Raw genomic sequence first — 23,562 nt, forward strand, 5'->3', positions numbered from 1 at the left:
TACAATGTATAACACCTGTTGTACCATGGATCTATAAAAAGGAGTGTACCAGTAAGTAGTCTTTAAAGGCACATGCAGGAACATTTTTAACTTTAAGTTTTGGCCAAATGTAGCAATATACATTGTAAAGCTTGAGGCCAGCACTTTGGCCTAAAATGGTCAATTTACTGTAAACACACAGTTTTTCAGCTGAAGTAGTTACTATTGGTTACATAATGACTCAGTAGATAACTGTTGATACTTGAAGGCTTGGAGCTTAACATTTTCTTCATCAGTTGTACATGTAGGTAGTGAATGATTGTATCTTTTCTTTCCCTCAACATTTCTCCATCTTAAACATCAACCGTCTTCACTTCTCTCTTAGTTCAGTCCCTTGAGTTACCTGGACATCCTGTGTTATCAGGATGTGCGCAAACATCCCAGGTTACATAATGTCATTAGAAGAAAAATGATTGATGGTCAAGCAGGAAAACAATGTCTTTGTTAGCTGCCCAGACATTGTTGATGGGTGATAGATTGGTTTCTGACCCTCACTCATCAACAGGTTTGCAGAGATCCTTGAGAGAAGTCCATCACAGTGGCCCATCACACCTGTGTTTATCTTTGGTTTGCTTGGTGTAAAATGACTGAGAATATTTCTATGTCCCCCCCCCCATGGATGCTAGTCCATCGCAGGTTACTCCCCAGCTAATACAGGTACATGTACCCATTTATACTCCTGGGTGGAGAGAGGCAAGTGGGGATGAAGTGGCTTGCCCAAGGACACAACATTATGACCAGCAGCTGAATTTGAACCTCTGACCCTCTGATCATGAGTCATGAACCCCAACAGGCCACACTCCCCACACAAGTATAATAAAGTACTAAGCTGAAACTTCAATAGGTTTTGTACTCCTAGCTCTATGGTGAGACCGAGAGTGGGGGTGAAGTGGCTTGACAAAGGAAAAAATAATAATAATTTACACATTTAAATGTATATTGCTCAAGTTCCATAAGAATATTATCAATTGTGCATCACAATCATTATCCCTGTTCATCAGGAATGAAACCCTGCAACAGCTCGAGATCCGCGCAATACGGTCTGTACCTTCACAGGTACCCATTATACTCCTGGTTGGAGAGAGGCAATTGCCTTGCCCAAGCGCACATGCACCATGTTCCCCGCCAGGGTTTGAACCCATGTACCAGGGCACACACGTCGAACACTGTAACCATTGGACCACAGCACCCCACAAAGGTCAACAGCTGGATTCGAACCTCTAACTCTGATCACGAGTCACAAACCCTACCCATAAGGCAACACTCTTCCCTTGTAGACACCCTTGAGTACAGGTGCAGGGGTTGCATGCGTTGTCCTTGCTCAACAAAAAGGCCTTGTGTTTTAGTTGGCCCTGAGACACAGTTGCAAGGATTAAGGGGAGGGGTGTAAAGCTGTAATTAAGAGCTTTGTAGGGGAACAAGGCTGTGGAAGGAAATTGAGGGACGTTGAGTGACTACTTGTTGTGCATCTTGGGTCTCCGACAGCTCGTTTAGGAGGAGGACATTACGACAGTGAAATACAAATCCTTTTTTTTAGCACATTACAATGTATGCCCAAATTTCAACAAGCTTCACAATTATTGCCCCGGTTCATCAGGGCATGGGACCAGCTTTCTGCAGCAGCTCGAGATCAGTGCAATCTGGTCTCTACCTTCACAGGTACATATTTATACTCATGGATAGAGAGGCAATTCTAGTAAAATGTCTTGCCCAAGAACACAAACACCCACAAACCATCGCACGGATACTATAACCATCGAATAGCTCTGGAACAGTGTAACTCTGGAACTACGGAAGTTATTTTTCTTCATCAATCAATTTCTTGCATTTCGTTGAAAAGAACAACGTAACCAAGCTGTATCCTCTCTGATCCCGATCAGTGTTTTCCATTTTTGCAGCTTTGGTGATGTTGTTTGTTCTTTTATTATGGCGTATCGCCCTTGCCATATGATACCACTTTTGACTGATGGAACAAAAAAAATGTAAACTTTAGAGCTGGCAGAGTTATTAAGCTCTGGCAGGAGCTTTACTTGTCACTTGGTGGTCGGTCGGTCTGTCTGTCCCTTAAAAGGGCCAAAAGTATGGTGTACCATATGTGCCATCGGCGTCGCATTTTTCAGCGTCGCATTTTTCGGCTCTGGCAGAGATCGTGTTGATCGATTTCATCCAAAAACTTTTATGCAAGACTTCTTGCAACACGGCCAGAGCTTGTACACTCGCACCTACCGGTATTCCTTTCGTTATCAGTAAATTCAATCGCACTTTTTAATAACAATCAGTCAATCGACTGGTCTTAACGTTGGAAATCACCTTTTTTTCCCTTCATTTCTTTGAAATGACAGCAAGTCAGACGGAAGAATTTCTCTGGGTACTTACATGTAGTTCCAGTATGATCTTTAATCCAAGTGAGCTTTTTGATAATATTCAGTAGGTTGGGACAAATGCAAAGGATCCCCACAGTGTACAAAATGTATACCTTTAAAAACCTCACTATAAATTCGAACACTTTGAAAACCCACATTTGACAAAAATACTTGAAATGGTCCATGTTAAGACTTAAAGGGGATGTACCACATTTGCTTTTGCTGCAATTTTTAGAAATAAATGGATTTGGAGGATTAGTATGATATGGCAAATATTGTTACACTGACTTGTTTCACGTTAATAGGGTTCGTAGATGCTGGAAAAACCAAGAAAACCAATCGTATTCTTGTAGTCTGGTTCCCTGACCCCACTTACGATGAAACAGAGCAATTTATAGACTTTGGGGAATTGTAAGATAAGAGAATCAGTCTAGCAGGCTTGTACCTCTTCACAGGTGTGTAATCAATTGCAAAGAAAATGCAGACGAACTAAATATGAAAAATTAGGAGCACTTTTTGAAAAAAGCCAGTTTTCTCCAACGCTGGTCGGCCGACCAGCGTTGGAAAAATACGATTGTTCTTGAAAATGTCAGCACACCGAGAGCCACAACTTTACAGGTTGCTTTAGACTGTCATTCCCTAATAATCCAATAAGGTATTTCGTGATAATTTGATCATTTCGTTTTTTGATGTTTGCAAATGTTGTATCTTCCCTTTAAAAGAAAAGAAAACTGGTACGTGTAAACCTGTTATAAACAATGAATGCTCTTATCGATCATCTGTGTCGTCCCGTTGATGCGTTGTTTGTTTGTTTTGGAAAACTCCCAAAAAATGTCGGTATATTGCCAAATCTCCAAGCACGCCTCCATCTCTAACCCCACCATGGGAGTAGAGCGGTGTTTATGGGGAGAAAAGGCCAGATTCCCTGTCTGTGTTGATGTAACCCCATTTTCTTGGAGGAAGTGCTTGAGACAAGTGGTAGTAAGCGGTGGAAGATGATGGTTGTCAATGACAATAAGGAGGAGGGAGTGGCGCAGGAAAGAGTCAGAGGATAGGAAAACATCCAGCGTCTCTCGGCGAGAAATAAATTGGTAAAAAAAAAAAGAGTACGTGATTGGAGTTTCAACTTTGCTGAAATTGAGAAGAACATGTGTTGTTTGAGTTAGTCTCTCTTTTTTTTGTTGGAGACGAGTGTTGAGAGATATATGAGGAGCCTTGTGCAAAATCATTTTTAATGAGTTCAGACTATTTTAATATTTTTATGAGGGGGAGGGGTATAGAGGACACCTGTTTTTGTGTGATATTTGCTCCTGAACCGAAACTAAACTTCATGTCTGCTTTCGTCTTTCAAATGTAAACACCAAAGGGGTCCTTGTCCTGTGTTTACTACTCAGCCTGGAAAAAAAAGTTTCTTTAAAACAGTAGAGGGCGATAAGTTGGCTTCGTGGAATAATGGAGATTGCTTTTTAGAAGGCCTTAAAGGGCCCATGTAATGTAATTGAATGCAATCCTTGAAAATGCAATTTGTGTCCTGGATGTTCAATTTTCAATTTTCATTTTGCCATTTTCAAGGGTATTTTAATGCCTTTTTGGTTTTTATGCTAATGCAAATGTCCATATTCATGAGCAAAAGTGTGATGTCATTTCAGGCAGAAACCTCAATGTTACAGCTATTTCAGCACCAAAAGTTGCCAGAATTTATATTCCGCTGTCTTAAATTTTCTTTTGTTAGTGATTCCTTGTTGTGTCAGTACATGCGATCGAGTAGGCCAATGACCCAAATTTTGTCACAAATATTTCAAGTAAGCAAATTTTTGAATTCACGTTTTGAACAGAAAATCCCTAAACTGAACAGTGTCTTCCGGAAATAATGTCATACAGGTACCAACAGCGCCCTCAGTTGTCCAGAAAAGCATGAACTTAAAAAAAAGTTTGAAGAGGTGTACCGTACTTTTCCATACACTTAACCAAAAAGGGATGTCAAGTATTGTTCATACATTTAATAGAAGTAGAAAGTTGCCCCAAAAAGTTTCTTTGCCCCAAAAAGTCTGAAACAAATTATTGCACAAATTGCTGTGCATGCTGCAGGTACCGGTAAATGTAAGCTACAGTCTTACCACACTGTGTATACTTTCTTGTAGTCGCGTGCTGTGCTATCAATACCTCAGAGGCTGCATTGTATCACACTGTTTTCACCAGGTTTATGGGTTCTTGAAATTTAGATAGTCCTACACGGACGGACAATGAGTGAATGTTCAATTGGCGTTGATCAAACAGAGTTCACTGGGGGAACAAAAATTTGAAAACACCTGCTGGAAGAATGCTATGAACTGTTAATCAATTTATTGACCCTGCTGCATAAAAGTTGGCACTGTTGGGGCAGCCGCATGCCTGCACGTGTTAAGTGATGAGAATATGTTGGGGTTGCTTATCTGTAGGAAACATCATTGGAAGGAAGTACTTGAGACAAGTGGTAGTAAGCCCTGGAAGATGATGGTCAGTGACAATAAGGAGGAGGGAGTGGCGCAGGAAAGAGTCAGAGGATAGGAAAACATCCAGCGTCTCTCGGCAAGAAATAAATTGGTAAAAAAAAGAGTACCAGTATGTGATCAGAGTTTCAACTTTGCTGAAATTGAGAAGAACATGTGTTGTTTGAGTTAGTCTCTCTTTTTTTTTTGGAGACGAGTGTTGAGAGATATATGAGGAGCCTTGTGCAAAATCATCTTTAATGAGTTCAGACTATTTTAATATTTTTATGAGGGGGAGGGGTATAGAGGACACCTGTTTTTGTGTGATATTTGCTCCTGAACCGATACTAAACTTCATGTCTGCTGTCGTCTTTGAAATGTAAACACCATAGGGGTCCTTGTCCTGTGTTTACTAGTCAGCCTAGAAAAATAATAAGTGTCTTTAAACATAGAGGGCGATAAGTTGGCTTCGTGGAATAATGGAGATTGCTTTTTAATAGGCCTTAAAGGGCCCATGTAATGTAATTGTTTGAATGCAATCCTTGAAAATGCAACTTTGTGTCCTGGATGTTCCATTTTCAACTTTTATTTTGCCATTTTCAAGGGTATTTTAATGCCTTTTTGTTTTTATGCTAACGCAAATTTCCATATTCATGAGCAGAAGTGTGATGTCATTTCAGTCAGAAACCTCAATGTTACAGCTATTTCAGCACCAAAAGTTGCCAGAATTTATATTTGGCTGTCTTAAATTTTTCTTTTCTTCGGTGATTCCTTGTTGTATCAGTACATGCGATCGAGTAGCCAATGACCCAAATTTTGTCACAAATATTTCAAGTAAGCAAATTTTTGAATTCACGTTTTGAACAGAAAATCCTTAAACTGAACAGTGTCTTCCTGAAATGATGTCATACCGGTACCAACAGCGCCCTCAGTTGTCCGGAAAAGCATGAATTTAAAAAAAAAGTTCAAAGAGATGTACTTTTCCATAAACTTAACCAAAAAGGGATGTCAAGTATTGTTCATACATTTAATAGAAGAAGAAAGTTGCACAAAATAAATTCCTAAGAAAAATTCACTTCATGGGCCCTTTCATGAGCTCTGATGAGTCAATTTGAAGAGGTTGTGCTAACGATTGTGTATTTCTTACACACCATGGTGGAAGGAATTTATCAGTTTTACCCAACGCCTCGTTCCTCCTTAACCAAAGGTCGAAGGGTCAAGTGTATCCCTTTGCGGGTACGCTATTGGAGCAATGTCAATTCCCAGGTGTGTCATCTTCACATGATCAATTACAACCCTTTGTCTCTCCCCATGGGAGGTGGTGGGGGGGAGGGAGGGTTTTGCAGGGGTATCGTCTTTGCCCTGCCCTACCCATGGGGACGGGTTCAACCCAAACCGTTTCTGTACCCTCTCCCTAATTGGTAGGAAGGAAGAGCATTAAGCGCTTGTGCTCTTATTCATTTGCGCATCCTGTGCTTCGCATCTTTCTTTCTTTTTTCCCCTGTTTTTGTTTTATTGGAACTCGCCCGGGGGAGTCATTGATCAAGTTTTCTCAAAGATGTGTCACTTTTGGTTCATGGCCAATCGTAACACCTTTGGAGGCACCTGCATAGTTAAAGTGATGGCTGACCTGGTCTTAAACTTCCAAGGCTTACCTGCAATTAGTAACCCGTTAGCACTTGTATTACATTGTATTTCAATGTTGTAAGTACATGTAAGTAAAGTCTGTCAAGAGCAAATATGGCCCATGAGGCGGTCGTTTATCTCCGGTTTCCTTGGAATGAAACGACCGAGAATATTTCTATTCCCCATGAATGGGATGCCAGTCCATCACAGGTTACTCCCCTGCTAATGCTGGTACCCATTTATACTCCTGTGTGGACAGAGGCAAGTGGGGGTGAAGTGGCTTGCCCATGGACACAACATATGACCAAGCAGCTGGATTCGAACCCCTGACCCTCTGATCATGAGTCACACTTGGCCACACTACCCAACCATGCTTGGGCAGTTTTGGGGGGTATAAGGAGTAACAGGCAGGACACTTTTGGGCGGTACAGGGTATAATTGGTTAAATACTTGTTCAGATTTAAATACTTGTAATCTATTTCATCTGTGCTAGAAATGTCAGTGGTTGCCCATTTAAAAGTTTAAATTCTATTCGCTCTCTTCCCACTTCCACCATGGGCATGCAGAGCCTTGATCTGGCAACTTTACACAATAAATATAGCCGGTTCAGAGATTCCCGTGTCGGGGTTCAGATCACTGAACTGCCTATTTTTATTGTGTAAAGTTGCCAGATCGAGGCTTTGCATGCCCAGTGGCGGAGCGAGAAAAGAGCGAATTGTCAACCACATTCAAATTATGCACAAGTCATAGTAATCAATAAGAAAACGGAAAAGAAGCATAATTCTCCGAGGTGCATTTCTCTTTTTGTTTTGAGTTTCAGACAAGTAGTAGTAAATCCATCAGTTCTTTCTTTGCCCCAAAAAGTCTGAAACAAATTATTGCACAAATTGCTGTTCATGCTGCAGGTACATGTAAATGTAACTACTGTAGTTGCTACACAGTCTTGCAACACTGTGGTCTGTATACTTTCTCATAGTCGCGTACTGTGCTATAAATAGCCTAGAGGCTGCATTGTATCACACTGTTTTCACCAAGTTTATGGGTTCTTGAAATTTAGATAGTCCTACACAGACGATGAGTGAATGTTCAATTTGCATTGATCAAACAGAGTTCACTGGGGGAACCAAAATTTGAAAACACCTGCTGGAAGAATGCTACGAACTGTTAATCAATTTATTGACCCTGCTGCATAAAAGTTGGCACTGTTGGGGCAGCCGCATGCCTGCACGTGTTAAGTGATGAGAATATGTTGGGGTTGCTTATCTGTAGGAAACATCAGGGTGCTGTTCATTAGTAGGAGTCGCATTGTAGGGTGGGGTTGGGGTGGGTTTTAGGCCTTTTCACACCATTGTCTTGCCTACCCTTGTTGAGATCAAAGCGAGTCCAAAGTGCCTGCGTCAGACGTCGTGCTTCTACCGTGTCAAACTCAAATACTGGGAAAATTTTCAAATAAGTGCGACAGGAACACGACGTTTGACGCAAACGTTCTATTTAAAGGGAATGTACATCATTTGCTTTTGCTGTAATTTTCAGAAATGGATGGAATTGGGGGGTTGGAAATATATAGCAAATATAGTTACACTGACTTTTTTGAGGTTTTGGGTTCGAAAATGCTATAAAAACCAAGAAAAACAATCATTTCCCTGTAGTCTGGTTCCCTGACTCCATATAAGAAGAAACAGAGCAGTTTACATACATTGGGGAATTGTAAGGTCAGGGAACCAGTCTAGCTGGCGTGTACCCGTTCATAGGTGTGTAATCGATTGCAAACAAGTGCGATGGTCAATTGGGGCCAGTATTTGAAAAAAAGCCAGTTTTTTTCCAACGCTGGTCGGCCGACCAGCATTGGAAATTGATACAAAAATACCACTTTTCTTGAAAATGACAGTATACCAGGTGCCATGATTTTACAGGATGCTTTACACTGTCATTCACTAACAGTCCAGCAAGGTATTTCAAAATGATTTGGTAGTTTTATTTTTTGATGTTTGCAAATGTTGTATTTTCCCTTTAAGGTCAACTCTGTCATGCAGGCATAACAACCTCTGCTGTGCTACATGGCGGTTGTACAGTGTGGCGTCAAACGGTGTCTCATCGTCGTGTCGAATCAAAATGAATTCCAATGTGGGCCTTGACGTGCTGGGGCACAAATCTGAGGAAGAGACTTGCAAACAATGAAAGCAATAAAATTCACTGCAGAAAATCCAAAATGGGGGGGGGGGGGGGGGAGGGAGGGGGAGCTCGAGTCAGATGGACAAATCCTACAAGAAGCTCAGAGGTAGTAATACATTCTCAAATGGGCATGTACATGTAGATGTGAATTGGGCATATGAATTCTGTATATGGCTGTGTCAAAATCACACATGGGGTAAGGGGAGGAGTCATACATATTAGCAAGCATGTTGTAGAGGAGGACATGCCCTATTCAAAATCACACGCCCATTTGAGAATGCGCGCACATGTACATGTATGTGTACATTGACACTCTCAAATGGGCATATGGTTGTGAATGGGACATATGTGGAAAGGTGTATTGTTTGATAATGCGTTGCTCAAAACAACGAGGTGCATACATGTACATAGCGCTTTATACCAAAGGTCTCAAAACTCTTCACAATTGTTACCCCTGTTCATCAGGCCTGGAGACCAGTTTTCTGCAGCAGCTTGAGATCAGCGCATTCTGATCTCTACTTTCACAGGTACCCATATACAATGTATACTCCTGGGTTGAGAGAGGCAATTGTAGTAAAGTGTCTTGCCCAAGAACACAAGCATCACGTTCCCGTCAGGGTTCGAGCCCACGTACCGGTACCACGGCACATGAGCCGAACACCGTAACCATGGGACCACAGCGCTCCATACTATGCCTTCCCCCTCCCCTTTAGTTTGATTGGCCTACTACTCCTGCACACTCATTCCCCATGCCTAGCGCAGCACCCTATTGGTACACCTGTAGATATTTAAATTAAGTCGACCCATACATCATAGGTCATTCTGACAATCTACGCACTAGCTGGTATCAAACTTTAAATGGCCCGCCATTTTTTAGTTGTGTTGAGACTAGTCTTACTCTCTCTTTGTCGCGGTTGAGGCAATACTTGTGTACGCACGGAGTCCATAGACCGCTGTAGAGACGGGTAAACATTCCCAAAGGGGCGCGCGGTTGTAAATGGGACATTTATTTCAGCAGGGTGTGTTTCACTGTGAGGATGGTGCCAAATGAACTTGAACTGCACGCATGACCTACATGTACATGAACATATAGGTCACGGATACCGGTACATGTACGTTATCTGCGTGTACACTTACCTCGGACAGACAACATCCCCCGTAGGAATAAACAGGCGTATATTTAGCAACAGCCGCAGCAGGGTTGGTTTAGTGTGAAGGAAACCTGGGAACCATGCCCGGCGTGATAGGGGCACACAGTACAGGTGTAGCATAGCCTTTACAGGGGAAGTTTACGTCCTACGTCCGGATGGGTATACAGTGACTGTTAAGGTGTATGGTAGCCTGAAAAGGGGAAGTTAAGGTCCCGATAGAATTGGGAAGGAAAAAAAAACATGAAATGCTGACCAGTTGGACTTCAATGAATGCAAGCTGTGTGAAAATGTCAAGCGATTAAAAAATATACTGCAAACTTTCCAAAATTTGATTTCAGAAACTGGGGACAGGTGGTTTTTTTACTCCCTAAAAAAAAAAATAGAAAAAAGTCAAGATTCTTTCCAGATTCTGATTTTGTGCCCTTGAACCGACAAGAGGGCCCACTGGGATTTAGCACTATTCTTGTTGTAAATGGGTCAGTAAAAGTCTGGGGGAAAAAAACGAGCTCGACTGCTCAACCAAGATAGTTACAAGAAAACAATGTTGCCAGCACTGATTGTTCACGTCCTTCTGAAAACCCTTCCGATTAAAAAAGAAAGTTTAAAAGTTTTCTCAGAAGATTCAGTAGAAATCGTTTGCCGTTGCCATTTCCTTGGTACAAAAACTTAAATATTCCCATTTATTGAAGCAGTTTAGTAACTCTACTTGAATCTATAAAAAGACAGAGTTGTAATGACTTGAGTCAACGACTTGACTTGAGGCCGACTTGAGTCACAATTTTTGGCGACTCGACTCGAGTCCCAACGGGTAACTGACTCAACTTGACTCGAGTCACTGCGAGCAAATGACTCAACTGGAGTTGAGTCAAAGGCTAATCACTTGAGTCCTAAAACTGTGTGAAAATTTGCCATGACTTACGGTATAGAGTTTTATATGTTTGCATACTTCACGTTACCGTCAAGTTGTGGCCGCTTATCCTGTACAAATATACATGTACGCCATATGACGGACTCGCTCGTGGTTTTATAATGTAGCGCACAAACTACCAGACAGTTTCATCATCGGCTTCAGGCGATTTCTTAAGCCCTTGATGCATACTCAAGCTAAATGTGTGTCCTGCTTTCAAAAAATAATTAGGTATGTTTCTATGTATCATACAGATTTTGACATTGTCAGCGTAAAAATTATTCCAGACCCGAATCCAAACCAGACATAAAACCACAGTTTCACTTCTTAATTAATTGTTACGCAGAAGCTGTCTATTGGGTTCCATGCAGCATATTTTAAGTCTTTGGATCTTCATAATAAACTGGTGCCTTGTGTTCCTTCTATAATTTATTACATGGTGTTCACATACCAGTGACTCAAATTGACTCGAGCAAAAATTTGACTCAACTCGACTCAACTCGAACACAAACTGTGACTCGACCTCTTTGACCTAATGACTCGACTCGACTCAAGTCACTTCCTTAAAAAGACTCGAATCGACTCACAAAATTCAGTGACTCATTACAACTCTGAAGATGAAGATTGTGAAAAATATGATATTTGAGCTGTAGCAGTTTGTAAATTATGTATTATGTCAGTAACCTTACGTCTGTTGATACCCCAAATAGCACCTATACTTCTGTCTTGACTGTATAGTTCTGTTGGATAATGGAATACCTTCTAATGGTACACAACACTGCTTGCATTGACACATGGCTCACTGTGTCCAGTTTCTTGTCTTAAAATACATTTTCCTGTTAAAGGGAATGTGCATGATTGGCTTTTGCTGTAATTTTCGGAAATGAACTATTTGAGGGGTTAGGTATAATAGATCAAATATTGTTACACTGACATGTTTAAAGTTTTGTGTTCAAAAATGCTTGAAAAAACCAAGAAATAACCCAAAAAAATTTCAAGTAGTCTGGTTCCCTGACTCCACTAATGATGAAATGGATCAATTTATAGATGCTGGAAAATTGTAAGTTAAGGGAACCAGTGTAGCTGGCCTGCACCCATTCATGAACATGTTGTCAATAGCAAACTAAATTTGGACTGAAAAAAAAAAGTAAATTTGGAGCAGTAGTTGAAAATAGTTTTTCCAACGGTGGTCGGCCGACCACTGTTAGAAATTTATATAAAATACCACTTTTCTTGAAAATGACTTCACACCAGGTGCCAAAATTTTACAGGATGCTTTAGACTGGCATTTATTAACATCCTAGTAAGGTATTTCATAAAAATGTGATAGTGTTGTTTTTCGATGTTTGCAAATGTTGTATATTCCCTTTAATGTACACAAAGTAAAGAAAACAATGATGTGACATAAAAACATGGATGGGACATGTTCCTTGGTCCGAGTGTTTAGTCTGGAGTGAAATCAATATCCTACATCTACGCAGGTTGGTTTATTGATGTCAGGACCCTGCTCCAATAACATTTATGTACTAACAATGTTTATCAAAAAAAATGAAGAGGAAAATGACAGCAGGGTAAATGGGTTTAGGATAAACTTCAGCTGGCCAGTGGTAAACACTTGATGGAAGCTCTAGAGTGCAGTCGTCACCATCTGCTGAAATGGATTGACTTGTGTCCTAGTTGTTGAGTGGTTGTCTGTCCTTCGGCTCCCATAATAAACGTAAAGGATGCACTACAAGACTTTTTACACTCATTTTGCCTACCCATTCAAATATCAACATGGGTCTACTGTGAGCGTGGTTTATGTCTAAGACTTGATTTGATTTTTATTTTCCTACTGTAGAGTTGTAGACAACTCAGGGTGATGAAGCCGCATCGGCAGTAGAGGTTGCCATCATATAGGTCTCTCTCAAATGACGTCACTTCCTACAGAATGCCACGTGCATTAGGCCATCAGCCTGGGGGTTTGGCCACTAGAGTTAGTAACAAGCATTTAGATGGACATTTTGAAAAAAAGGGTGATAACACCCAAAAAGCTGCCACCGCTTAAATGCTATCACATATTTTCCAACTCTGGAGGTGTATACCTTGCCAAAAATCGCTATGACGATTATTCCCCTCATTTGATACTGCATGGTGGCCAAAATTTTGGACCGAGGCTGATGGCCTACATCGGCATTTTGGACGTCAAAATTTCATGACGCGCATCGGCTGCTCCGTGTTTCAAAGAAATTTCGAGCAACACGCGGGGGTTTAGAACATTTTGAATACTGCATGCTCACCCACCTGATGGCATTGAACATGAAGTTGTAATTTTCCTATGATTAGATGGCGTCCCATGAGAGAGATCTATACATGTAGGATTATCCCAAAGCAGCATTGAAAGGGCTAAATCTGGCCCATCGTGTCGATGAGATGCGGGCATAAACTGACTTTGCTCATTTCTCACTGATAGCCATTCTAAATTAATTGAATATAGAATTTTGTGTGTTCAGCCTCTGGGACCAGCTTTTTTCAGGCTTGCCTTGTCTTGTTATAAATCCTCAACCAGACTTTTGTGAAGCACTATGATTAAATTTAAAACTCACAATGGCTGCTTTACATGTAAATGGTTTCAAACAGCTTAACCCTCCTGCTGTTTAAGCAGTCACAGACAGTCAAAATTCACTTCCACTTCCCCTGCTATACTTTTAACAAAGGCTAGTCACCAACACTCAGATCATATGTCAAGCAAGCACCGTGACTAGTCACACTGAGTCACAGACAAAGCAGGCAAGTTGTGATCACAGCTGTTTTATCACCCACCCTGAGTCAAAGCATATCTGTATCAAGTTACTTAATCAGTAGGTACAGGTAAAGGGGACAAACCTGTGTTCACAGGAATGGAGTGCCCATCTCTCTTTCGAAGCGATTATTGGGCCAGACTCGAGTCCATGAAATGCTGCTGTGGGGGGATCACCACACCTCCTCCACAGCGAGGTTGCCTTCCCAGCATTGAATAATGCTGGTACCCATTTAACACCTGGGTTGAGAGGAGTCATTGAGGCAAAGTGCCTTACTCAAGGGCACAACACGCATGGCCACTGCAAGACTCTAACCCACAATCTCACAATCATGAATCCTATGCTCTACTGTTAGACCAACCACATGTGTACAAGGCAGTCAATCCTGCTTTATGTGTATGGGCTTGGAATTCTTAAGGGTTAAAAACAGTCACTTGATTGATTTTGACTGCAGGAACAACTAGGCACAGAATGTTTGTTTGCATACGAGGGTTAACGATGGGATAAACGATGGAAAACAATGTCCGATACTGGTACATCTGTAAAAAAAAAAAAAAAATGATTTGATGGCACCCACTTGTGTTCCAAGGAGGAAATGTTTCTCACACCAACCAGTTATCCTGTGCCATTATCACAAATTCTACAAATTTCCTGCAGGTGAATTAAGCTCAGATCCAACCCACGGATTTTTGATGACACATTGCAGGAACAGGTTTTTTGAATGTAGCCATTTTCCCCTCTAAACCAACTTGTTCTTCTCTGGAGTGTGCTGTATTTAGAACATGAAATATAATGTGCAACCCATCACATACATGTATGTTGGTGAACAGCACAGAAACACCTGTTTACGATGGAATCTGGAGGTGGGTCATTTCACTGGATTGGGACACAGTGTGTGACATATATGACCATATTTTGAAAAGTATGAATGCCTTGCTTGCAGTTGCTCTACATAATATTTGTTGGGTGTTTCACTACTGCCGAAAGTTTGAAATCATTTGAATGTGTTTAGCCAAAAATATGAGCAAAACTGTCATTGAATATTACGTCCAAATATTATATTTGTACCTTTTTTTACCCAAAACATTGCCCAAATTCACTTTATGTACTAGGCCTAACAAAAAAAAAAGTTCTGCTTCCAATTACATACCTTTCAAAAATAGGGTCGGTAGGTCGGCATTTGCTTGTAGTTTGTTATTACATATTGAAAAAACGTGAAGCCACGAGCGAACATAATAAGCGTGAGCTTGGCTGGCTTCGATTCATGAGTCCTCAATGTAAGTAACAGTGGGGAGATGGGATATGGACTAAGCCATAATACAGACTGCAACCGCGCCATTGTGCGCCAGGTTCAGCAATGGAATCGATTAAAGGGAAGATACAACATTTGCAAACATTAACAAAACGAAATGATCAAATTATCACAAAATACCTTGCTGGATCGTTAGGGATTGACAGTCTAAAGCATCCTGAAAAATCGTGGCTCCTGGTGTGCTGACATTTTCAAGAAAAATGGTATTTTTCCAATGCTGGTCGACCGACCAGCGTTGGAGAAAACTGGCTTTTTTTCAAAACTGCTCCTAATTTTTCATAATAAGTTATTCCGTGTTTTCTTTGCAATTGATTACACAACTGTGAAGGGGTACAAGCCTACTAGACTGACTCTCTGATCTTACAATTCCCCACAGTCCATAAATTCTCCGTTTCATCTTAAGTGGGGTCAGGGAACCAGACTACAAGAACAAGAATAGTTTTCTTGGTTTTTCCAACATCTACAAGCCCAAAACGTGAAACAAGTCATTTTAACAATATTTGCTATAACATACTAATCCTCCAAATCCATTTATTTCTGAAAATTGCAGCAAAAGCAAATGTACATGAATTCCCTTTAAAAAGAAATGTACTCGATGTGTACTCCTGAGTACTGGGGTCAAGTACCGAGTACCAAACCATCCAGTCCGTGCAAAATTCGAGTACAAAGAATCCAGTACCGGCCAAGTCCAACATTTTTTTCAAGTACTGATAGTCGAGTACGGGCCGAGTACCTGTGTGTGCTCGAGTTGTGTACGAGTACAAGTACTCCAACAGTGGTGAATAAGCACAGTGTAATACAACGTAGTACAGGTGCTAGTTGTTATAACATGATTCCAAAAATTCCAAATGCATTCCATTAATTTTCCATCATTGTGCTATAAATTTTCTGTCCTAGACCATCAAGTGTCAAGGAGAGTCTGACGTTTTCGCATCCTCTGGAAGATTCCGAGAAATACGTAAGTTGATATTTGTCAAAACTCTACTTTTCTAGAACATTTTGCTAGGAATATTGATCTTCCGAAATTCATTTACCCTAGGGCAGATTCTTTTTATGGTGACTGCACATTTCTGAATCCAGTTTCAGCTTGGGCCATTATTGGCTGGTAAAGCAAATGTAATAAACTACTTTTAGATGAAAAAATTACTTCAAATGCTCAATCCGTTCAGATTATAACACCATTTAAACGAATGACCCTAACATCTGTTTCCTCCAAAAATGTGATTTCAAGAATTGTCAATACAATTGTCTTCAAACATCACCAGCAATAAAACCTCAGTTTAAAAGTTAAAACAAAATTCAACAAAGTCCTTTTGAAGGCCCGTCTTTACAAAAAAGTGGATTTCTTAAATCCTACATGTATTGTTTAGCCAAAGCAAGGTTGTTTAAAATAAAGATATTGTGTACTACAGTTAGTTGTTGAAACAAGTATTCTGTGTCAGTTTCTTTGATGTTCCAAACAGTCAGAACACACAATCAATTGCTTTTTTTGAACGAAACTGATTCTAGGGTTACTTTGTTTAAAACAGTGATAGCATTTTAACGTGTTGAGCATTTGAAATAATTTTCTCACTTAAAAGTAGTTGAGAAAATGGGCTTCCAAGTCATAATTAATGTTGGTGCTACATATTTTTATATGAAATATATTTCTTCTTTTTTGGGGGGGGGGGGGGGTCCGCTTTCTTTGACTTGCCCTGTGAATGCATTTGAATTGTTTTCGTTTTGCTTAAAGAACACTTACCTTTTTTGTGATCCATGGACAGGAACTTTAAAAGGGTGTTTGTGTTTATTAACTTGAAAAGTACATGAGTGATTTGAATGATTCTTTCACTAAAAGAAAGCTCATTTATTGGGCTTTCATATCCTAGACTTTGAAAGTGCTACAGGCAAAAGTTCATTCAAAAATTGGTCCAGCCATTTGGGTTGCGGGTTTTTTTTTGCTCACCCTGTATGGTGATCCAGTGGGTATTTTTAGCCATGCCCACTTTTTCGTCTCATGGGTAATCGTTTTTGACTATTCATGTTTTTAGAATATAAAACCGGATTTCCTGTATTGAGTGCAACTCAGAAACGTGAAACCGATTTATGAATATCTCGCCCCGACACGAAGACAGACTGGTTTCCTCCGTGTGGGTAAAATGACGCAAACTGCAGTAGCCCCGGCCTCATTAAAACCCTGTATGACTTCGCAAGGATCCTGTACCATATAGGATGTTCAATTTATTCTTTGTCTAAAACCCAAAGTTATCGGCGTGCATTTTTTGAGGGTGTGGGGTGGGGAAGGGGGGGGGGGGAAAACTTATTCCACCCCACCCTCACAAAAGGTTATAATTTTTGTCTTCCCTTAGTAAGCTGGAATCAATTAAAGTTTTGGTCAGCTACAAGTTTGTTTAGCAACATGGTGGACCGAGAGTTTACACAGCGACAAAGGCCATTGACTTGCATCATACACGAAGAACCTCTGATACTTATCATATCTCACTTGAAAATTCATGGTCAGGGGCCACTTTCGTGGACCTAAGCACCCAAGAGATTTGATTTGTAACAAAAACCAGTTACCAACCAAAATGTTATATCATGTATAAATATAGCGCTATATTGCTGTTGACTGGTATTCCGTAAATTTTTTCTTAGCAGAAGAATTTGCTCAGCAGTATTTTCTGGGGGAGTGTGGCCTAGTGGTTAGGGTTTGTGACTCATGATCAGAGGGTCAGGGGTTCGAATCCAGCTGCTGGCCATATGTTGTGTCGTTGGGCAAGCCACTTCACCCCCACTTGCCCCTCTCCACCCAGGAGTATGAATGGGTACGGCATTAGCTGGGGAGCAACCTGCGATGGACTGGCATCCCATCCAGGGGGAGTAGAAATATTCTCAGTCGTTTCATGCCACTGAAACTGGAGATAAACGCCGGCCTGATGGGCCACATTGGCTCGTGACAGACTTTACTTTTGTTCTTAATACCGGTATCTCATGAAATTTGTCCCAGTATGAAAACAAGAAACTCACTGGTTGGGGTCATGGTTTGTGTGTGCGAACAAGAGAGGGCGCTGTTTGCCACTTTTGAGAGCCCAGTGAAAGGGACACGGCGCATGTGCCTACATGTACTTCTTTACGCTCGTTGTGCGCGGAGTACACACTACCAATTTTATTACCCCTCAGCCGAGAGGCTCGAGGGGTATTGTCATCGCCTAGGGCGTCCGTCCGTCCGGATGTATGTATGTCTGTCCGTCCGTCCGTCCGTCCGTCCGGGCAGCTTAGTTTCCGGATGATAACTTGAGTTAGAAATGTTGTTTGGGGTTGTAACTTCGGTAGGGGGTTGCCCTTGGGAGTAGGCAAGTTGGGATTGGTTTTGAGGTCAAAAGGTCAAAGGTCAAGGTCACCGTGGTGAGTTAAATGTAAATGGTTTCCGGATGATAACTTGAGTTAGAAATGAGATTTTGGTGTCTAACTTTGGTAGGGGGTTGCCCTTGGGAGTAGGCAAGTTGGGATTGGTTTTGGGGTCAAAAGGTCAAAGGTCAAGGTCACCGTGGTGAGTTAAATGTAAATGGTTTCCGGATGATAACTTGAGTTAGAAATGAGATTTTGGTGTCTAACTTTGGTAGGGGGTTGCCCTTGGGAGTAGGCAAGTTGGGATTGGTTTTGGGGTCAAAAGGTCAAAGGTCAAGGTCACCGTGGTGAGTTAAATGTAAATGGTTTCCGGATGATAACTTGAGTTAGAAATGAGATTTTGGTGTCTAACTTTGGTAGGGGGTTGCCCTTGGGAGTAGGCAAGTTGGGATTGGTTTTGAGGTCAAAAGGTCAAAGGTCAAGGTCACCGTGGTGAGTTAAATGTAAATGGTTTCCGGATGATAACTTGAGTTAGAAATGAGATTTTGGTGTCTAACTTTGGTAGGGGGTTGCCCTTGGGAGTAGGCAAGTTGGGATTGGTTTTGGGGTCAAAAGGTCAAAGGTCAAGGTCACCGTGGTGAGTTAAATGTAAATGGTTTCCGGATGATAACTTGAGTTAGAAATGAGATTTTGGTGTCTAACTTTGGTAGAGGGTTGCCCTTGGGAGTAGGCAAGTTGGGATTGGTTTTTGGGTCAAAAGGTCAAAGGTCAAGGTCACCATTGTGAGTTAAAGGTAAATGGTTTCCGGATGATAACTTGAGTTAGAAATGCGATTTTGGTGTCTAACTTTGGAAGAGGGTTCCCCTTGGGAGAAGGCAAGTTCGGATTGGTTTGGGGGTCAAAAGGTCAAAGGTCAAGGTCAGCATGGTGAGTTAAAGGTAAATGGTTTCCGGATGATAACTTGAGTTAGAAATGAGATTTTGGTGTCTGACTGAGGTAGGGGTTTGCCCTTGGGTACAGGCAAGTTGGGATTGGTTTTGGGGTCAAAAGGTCAAAGGTCAAGGTCACCGTGGTGAGTTCAATGTAAATGGTTCCGAATGATAACTTGAGTTAGAAATGAAATGTTGGTGTCTAACTTCGGTAGGGGGTTTCCCATTGGTACAGGCATGTTGGGACTGGTTCTGGGGTCAAAGGCCAAAGGTCAAGGTCACCACGTTGAGTTAAAGGTTAATGGTTTCCGGATGATAACTTGACTCTGGCTGAGGGGTTTCAACAGCAACGCTGTTATTTTTCTAAATGTGCACAAAATCATGGCGGCTTGTCGTCAACATCGGGCATCATCGTCAATGCGTTCGAATGTCTTTCCCAGTCTCTCCCAATTCTCCCTTCCTTACCATTGAGGGGGTATTTACCTGCACGGTGCACTTCAACATGAGGTACTATGTGTGTACATACCTCCCCAACTCCATCAAAATCCATCCGTTTATTTTGGGGGACTTGGTCCTGCAGGCCTGGTTTGACTACCTTCTGATGGAGTATGATGGACTTGGGCCTGGAGGCCTAAAGTAAAGCATGCATTAGAAGCAGTGTGATTGATGGATTTTGGCGGACTAGGTCCAGTACTTAGTAAAAGACAGTAGGGAGTTAGGGTTAAAGTATTTAGCTGGTCCCAGAGGGCCGGCCTAGTGTCCTCTTTCAACCACTCAATGACTGACTGTCACTGGTGAGCCAGGCAGTGCTGTTGTATAGGATGACCCCGCGATGCCAATGAGTACCGGTAGGCTGAATCCCGACCTACCCATGGAATATCCTGAAAGCAAGATTATGACATTTACTTAGCAGTTTTGAATTAGTTCTCCTATGCAGACATACATGTACATTGTGTGCCAAGTAGTCCTTTCAGTCAAAATCAATCAAGGGACTGTTTTCAACAGTTAAGAATTCCGTGCCATAATTTTTTGGACCCACTTTTTGGGGACACAAACTTTGTTTTGGCCCCCCAAAATTGTGTCCTGGATCCACTCTTGCTGTCAGACATTGTGTACGCCAAATCCAGTGTCACTCATTCCAGGCCATTATTCCTTTGTCCATGGTTGTCAGGGTGGGGGGGGGGGGGGGGGGGAGGGGGAAGGGTGGGGAAGGGGTGAACAAGGGGCACACAGGGGGCACTAAAGGGTAACTGGAGGTCGTTCATTATTGTTGTCACTCAATCCAACGTAAACAATAGGAGTGAGCTGTCTCTCTCGCAGGATGCTCCATAATTCGTGACATTACTGTTTAACGGACGCACATTCATCGATGTGACTAGGAACCCTTTTGTGTAATAACGCCATGTGTCAATGCTTATTTCATATCTGCCAGGTGTTTTTTTTATATAATTCTTTATCCGAGACATGTCAAAAAGAAACAATCACCAGTAGTACATGTATGTGATAATTGCAACTCCCTAGGGGGTGTGCAAAATCGTATTAAAATTGGAGGATTCAGGACTGTTAGGCCCCCCCAAAAAAGTTCTGCTTCCGATTACATGGCATTCGAAAATAGGGTAGGTAGGTAGGTAGGGAATTTTTTTTTGGCCACTTTTTTGTGTACAATCATATGGAGGCGTCTGCGTGCCGTGCAGTCAAGGATAAAAGGAAAAAATGATGGTTTTGGGTGTTTTTTCTCATTTTTCCCATAAAAAAAATTTGTACTGTGAACTTTTTGAGACTAAACTGCATAGTATAATCTTTGTATTGAATTGAAGGGGCCATATGATGAGATTTTCTGAGGAACACATTTTGTTCACTTTGTTTTACTCCTCTGAAACGTGTGAAAACTATTTAACATCTCTTTTGGGTTAATTTTATTAAAAAGTGCACTTCTTTTAAGCATTTAAAATTTGGCATGCTTTTCCAGACAACTGAGGGCGCTGTTTGCTGTAATGGCATTTCAGGAAGACACTGTTCAGTTTAGGGGTTTTCTGTTCAAATTGCGAACCCAAAATTTGCTTATTGCAATGAAAACGTCGGCTTACCAATGAAACACCAAAGAAAAGAAAATTGACGACAGCAAAATATCCAAAATTCTAGCAACAATTTGTGCTGAAATGGCTGTAACAGTTAAGTTTCTGCCCAGAATAAAATCACAGTTTTGCTCATAAATATGTAAATTTGATTGACATAAAAAAAATAGCCTTTACAAATGGTCAAACAAATTGAAAATGCGATTAAATGGGACACAAAGGTACATTTTCAAAAGACGTACCAGAGACTTTCTGGGTTTTTTTTTTATTGCTGAGAGATTACTTACATGTACAGAACTGTTTGTAACAATAGGCCTATGTAACAAATGTGACCAGCATTAATTGCAAAGAAAAAAGAAGGAAGAAAGAAACTTAACATACCCCCCCCCCCCAAAAAAAAAATCATACACTGTGTTTCCTTCAATATTTTGCCAGGATTTATTATTTAACTGACAAATTCTCAATTGTTTTCCTCTTTTTATCTCATGTGTAGTATTGGGAAAGACAGCAGCAGCAGGAGTTCCAGATGCTGCGTAAGACGCAAGGTCTGCACGCCCCCCTCAAACTACAGATGGAGTTACAGGCGGCAAGACAGGTTGGTACATCTTACTGGAATCATTGATTCACTGTCTCCAGAAATTGTGGGGAAAAAAATGTGCATTGAAGGCATTAGGCCAAAAAAAAAAAAGTCTCCGGTTTCTGGTATGCGCGCGCGTCGCCGTAGCCATGCTCGTCGGTAAAATGAAAACTTTTTTTTTTCAATGAAAGATGATGTCCCAAAACCGCCAAACTCACTGGTTTGACTGGAATCCTGCTGCTGCACAATTTTAAATGTTTTTAGATTGGGTTATGGTCGAGAATAAGCTTTTTGTGGCCTCTCTGGACTCCCATATATTTGCACTAAGTTTAGTCGGGCACCATTTGCAGTCATCTGCACACATTTGAAGCAAAGAAATCAGGTAAAAAAAAAAAAAAAGCCGCGTCGCCGCACCGCTTTTTGGGCAAGCTCCATACCAGAAACCGGAGACTCTTTTTTTTTGGCCTTAGTTACCTGGAAATGAACCTACCGATTTAATTAGACAATTGTTGCTCAAAGTGAAGATAGAGCTGTACCAAAAACACTGTGAAATTATTCCGCCTGAAATGGTATTATTTCAGGGGAAAAACCAGTAATTGCAGATGTTTTAAAAAAGTATGTCAGTGGGCACACTTTTTTAAATTAAAACTTTGTGAATAAAATACTGTGAGGATTATCCATCCTCTGGGACCCCAACGTCACATACACAAACCAGTCATAGCTGACCAAGTTAGCCACGCCCTCCATTAAACACGCAAAAGTTCAGTCCGAACACCTACATGCACATGTACCATAGCATGCAATTTTTTAATCCCCATATCCCATGAATCAGGCCCTTTTCCCCTGATGTTTGTCCTCCGTCTGTCCATCTTTGTTCAGATCCAGAGAGCCCCGTGCCTGCCCAGCTCCAACGCCAGCCTCGACACATTACTCAACCGTGACGAGACCATCGGCTTTGAAGATTATCTTAATGGTGAGTAAAGAAAAAAGTACTGCGGAGCTTTTGGTTTGCGGCCTTTCCTTCAAGACTTCCTACCTCATGCTTAAGACCTTCATCCATTTCACACTATAGTCTTCCCTACCCATGTTCCACCGTAAGAAGAACCAGCACCCGATTTCACGAAGCGCTGCGACACGTCGCAACTCAAGATGCGACATGTAACAGGTCACAATTTGCAACGCATCGTGCGATCCATTTCATAAAACTTATGATGTGCTGAACGCATTGTACGTTCCTTGACAACGGTTTAAAACACGTTGCAAGTTACGACATATCTTTTGGTCATCGCAAATAAGAAGCGTCATTTTTTTAGCCAGTTTTATGCCATAAAAATTACATCAACGAGACTATAATACCGAGACATTGTGTGTGAATTTGTAAATGGAATATGCATCGAATTTTAATATGTATCTGCTATGAATATTGCAGTTGAAATTTTGAAGTAGCTTACAGTTCACCGCGGGCTTGTTTTCCTTTAAAACTGCATCATACGTCCGCCATTTTGTTTTACGATTTTCCAAGAGGAGAAATGACGACTCTTTGCTGAAAATCAGACGACCATTTACTGTGCGTTGAGTAAAAATGTCACAGTCACCGTTTTTTGCTATAAAAACACCTACACTGACGTGTCGCACGATGTACCTCGATCTTTCATCTTGGGAGCAGTTCCGTAATAGAATTTTTGAGGTGCTAAACAAAAAAGGAAACAACAGTGTATACAGAATTAGCCTAATCAAGATATTTTTCATTCCCATCAATGTTAGAAGAGGTTTGGCTCTTGTAATATTAACAGAATCATTTTTCTTTTAAACGCTTCGAGCGATTTCTAGACGAAA

General features: G+C 41.2%; 1 protein-coding gene across 1 annotated transcript in view; it reads left to right on the plus strand.

The window, feature by feature from the left end:
* Positions 1-23,562, plus strand: part of LOC119733921 (proteasome maturation protein-like) — a 54,326-nt gene that overhangs the window by 21,944 nt on the left and 8,820 nt on the right. The window contains exons 2-4 of the mRNA XM_038207284.1: positions 15,716-15,776; positions 21,643-21,744; positions 22,606-22,699. Coding sequence (XP_038063212.1) covers positions 15,716-15,776; positions 21,643-21,744; positions 22,606-22,699 — 257 coding nt within the window. The remainder of the gene's footprint in view (positions 1-15,715; positions 15,777-21,642; positions 21,745-22,605; positions 22,700-23,562) is intronic.

The sequence above is a fragment of the Patiria miniata genome, unplaced genomic scaffold (assembly GCF_015706575.1).
Source record: "Patiria miniata isolate m_02_andy unplaced genomic scaffold, ASM1570657v1 HiC_scaffold_26, whole genome shotgun sequence".
Classification (NCBI taxonomy): domain Eukaryota; kingdom Metazoa; phylum Echinodermata; class Asteroidea; order Valvatida; family Asterinidae; genus Patiria; species Patiria miniata.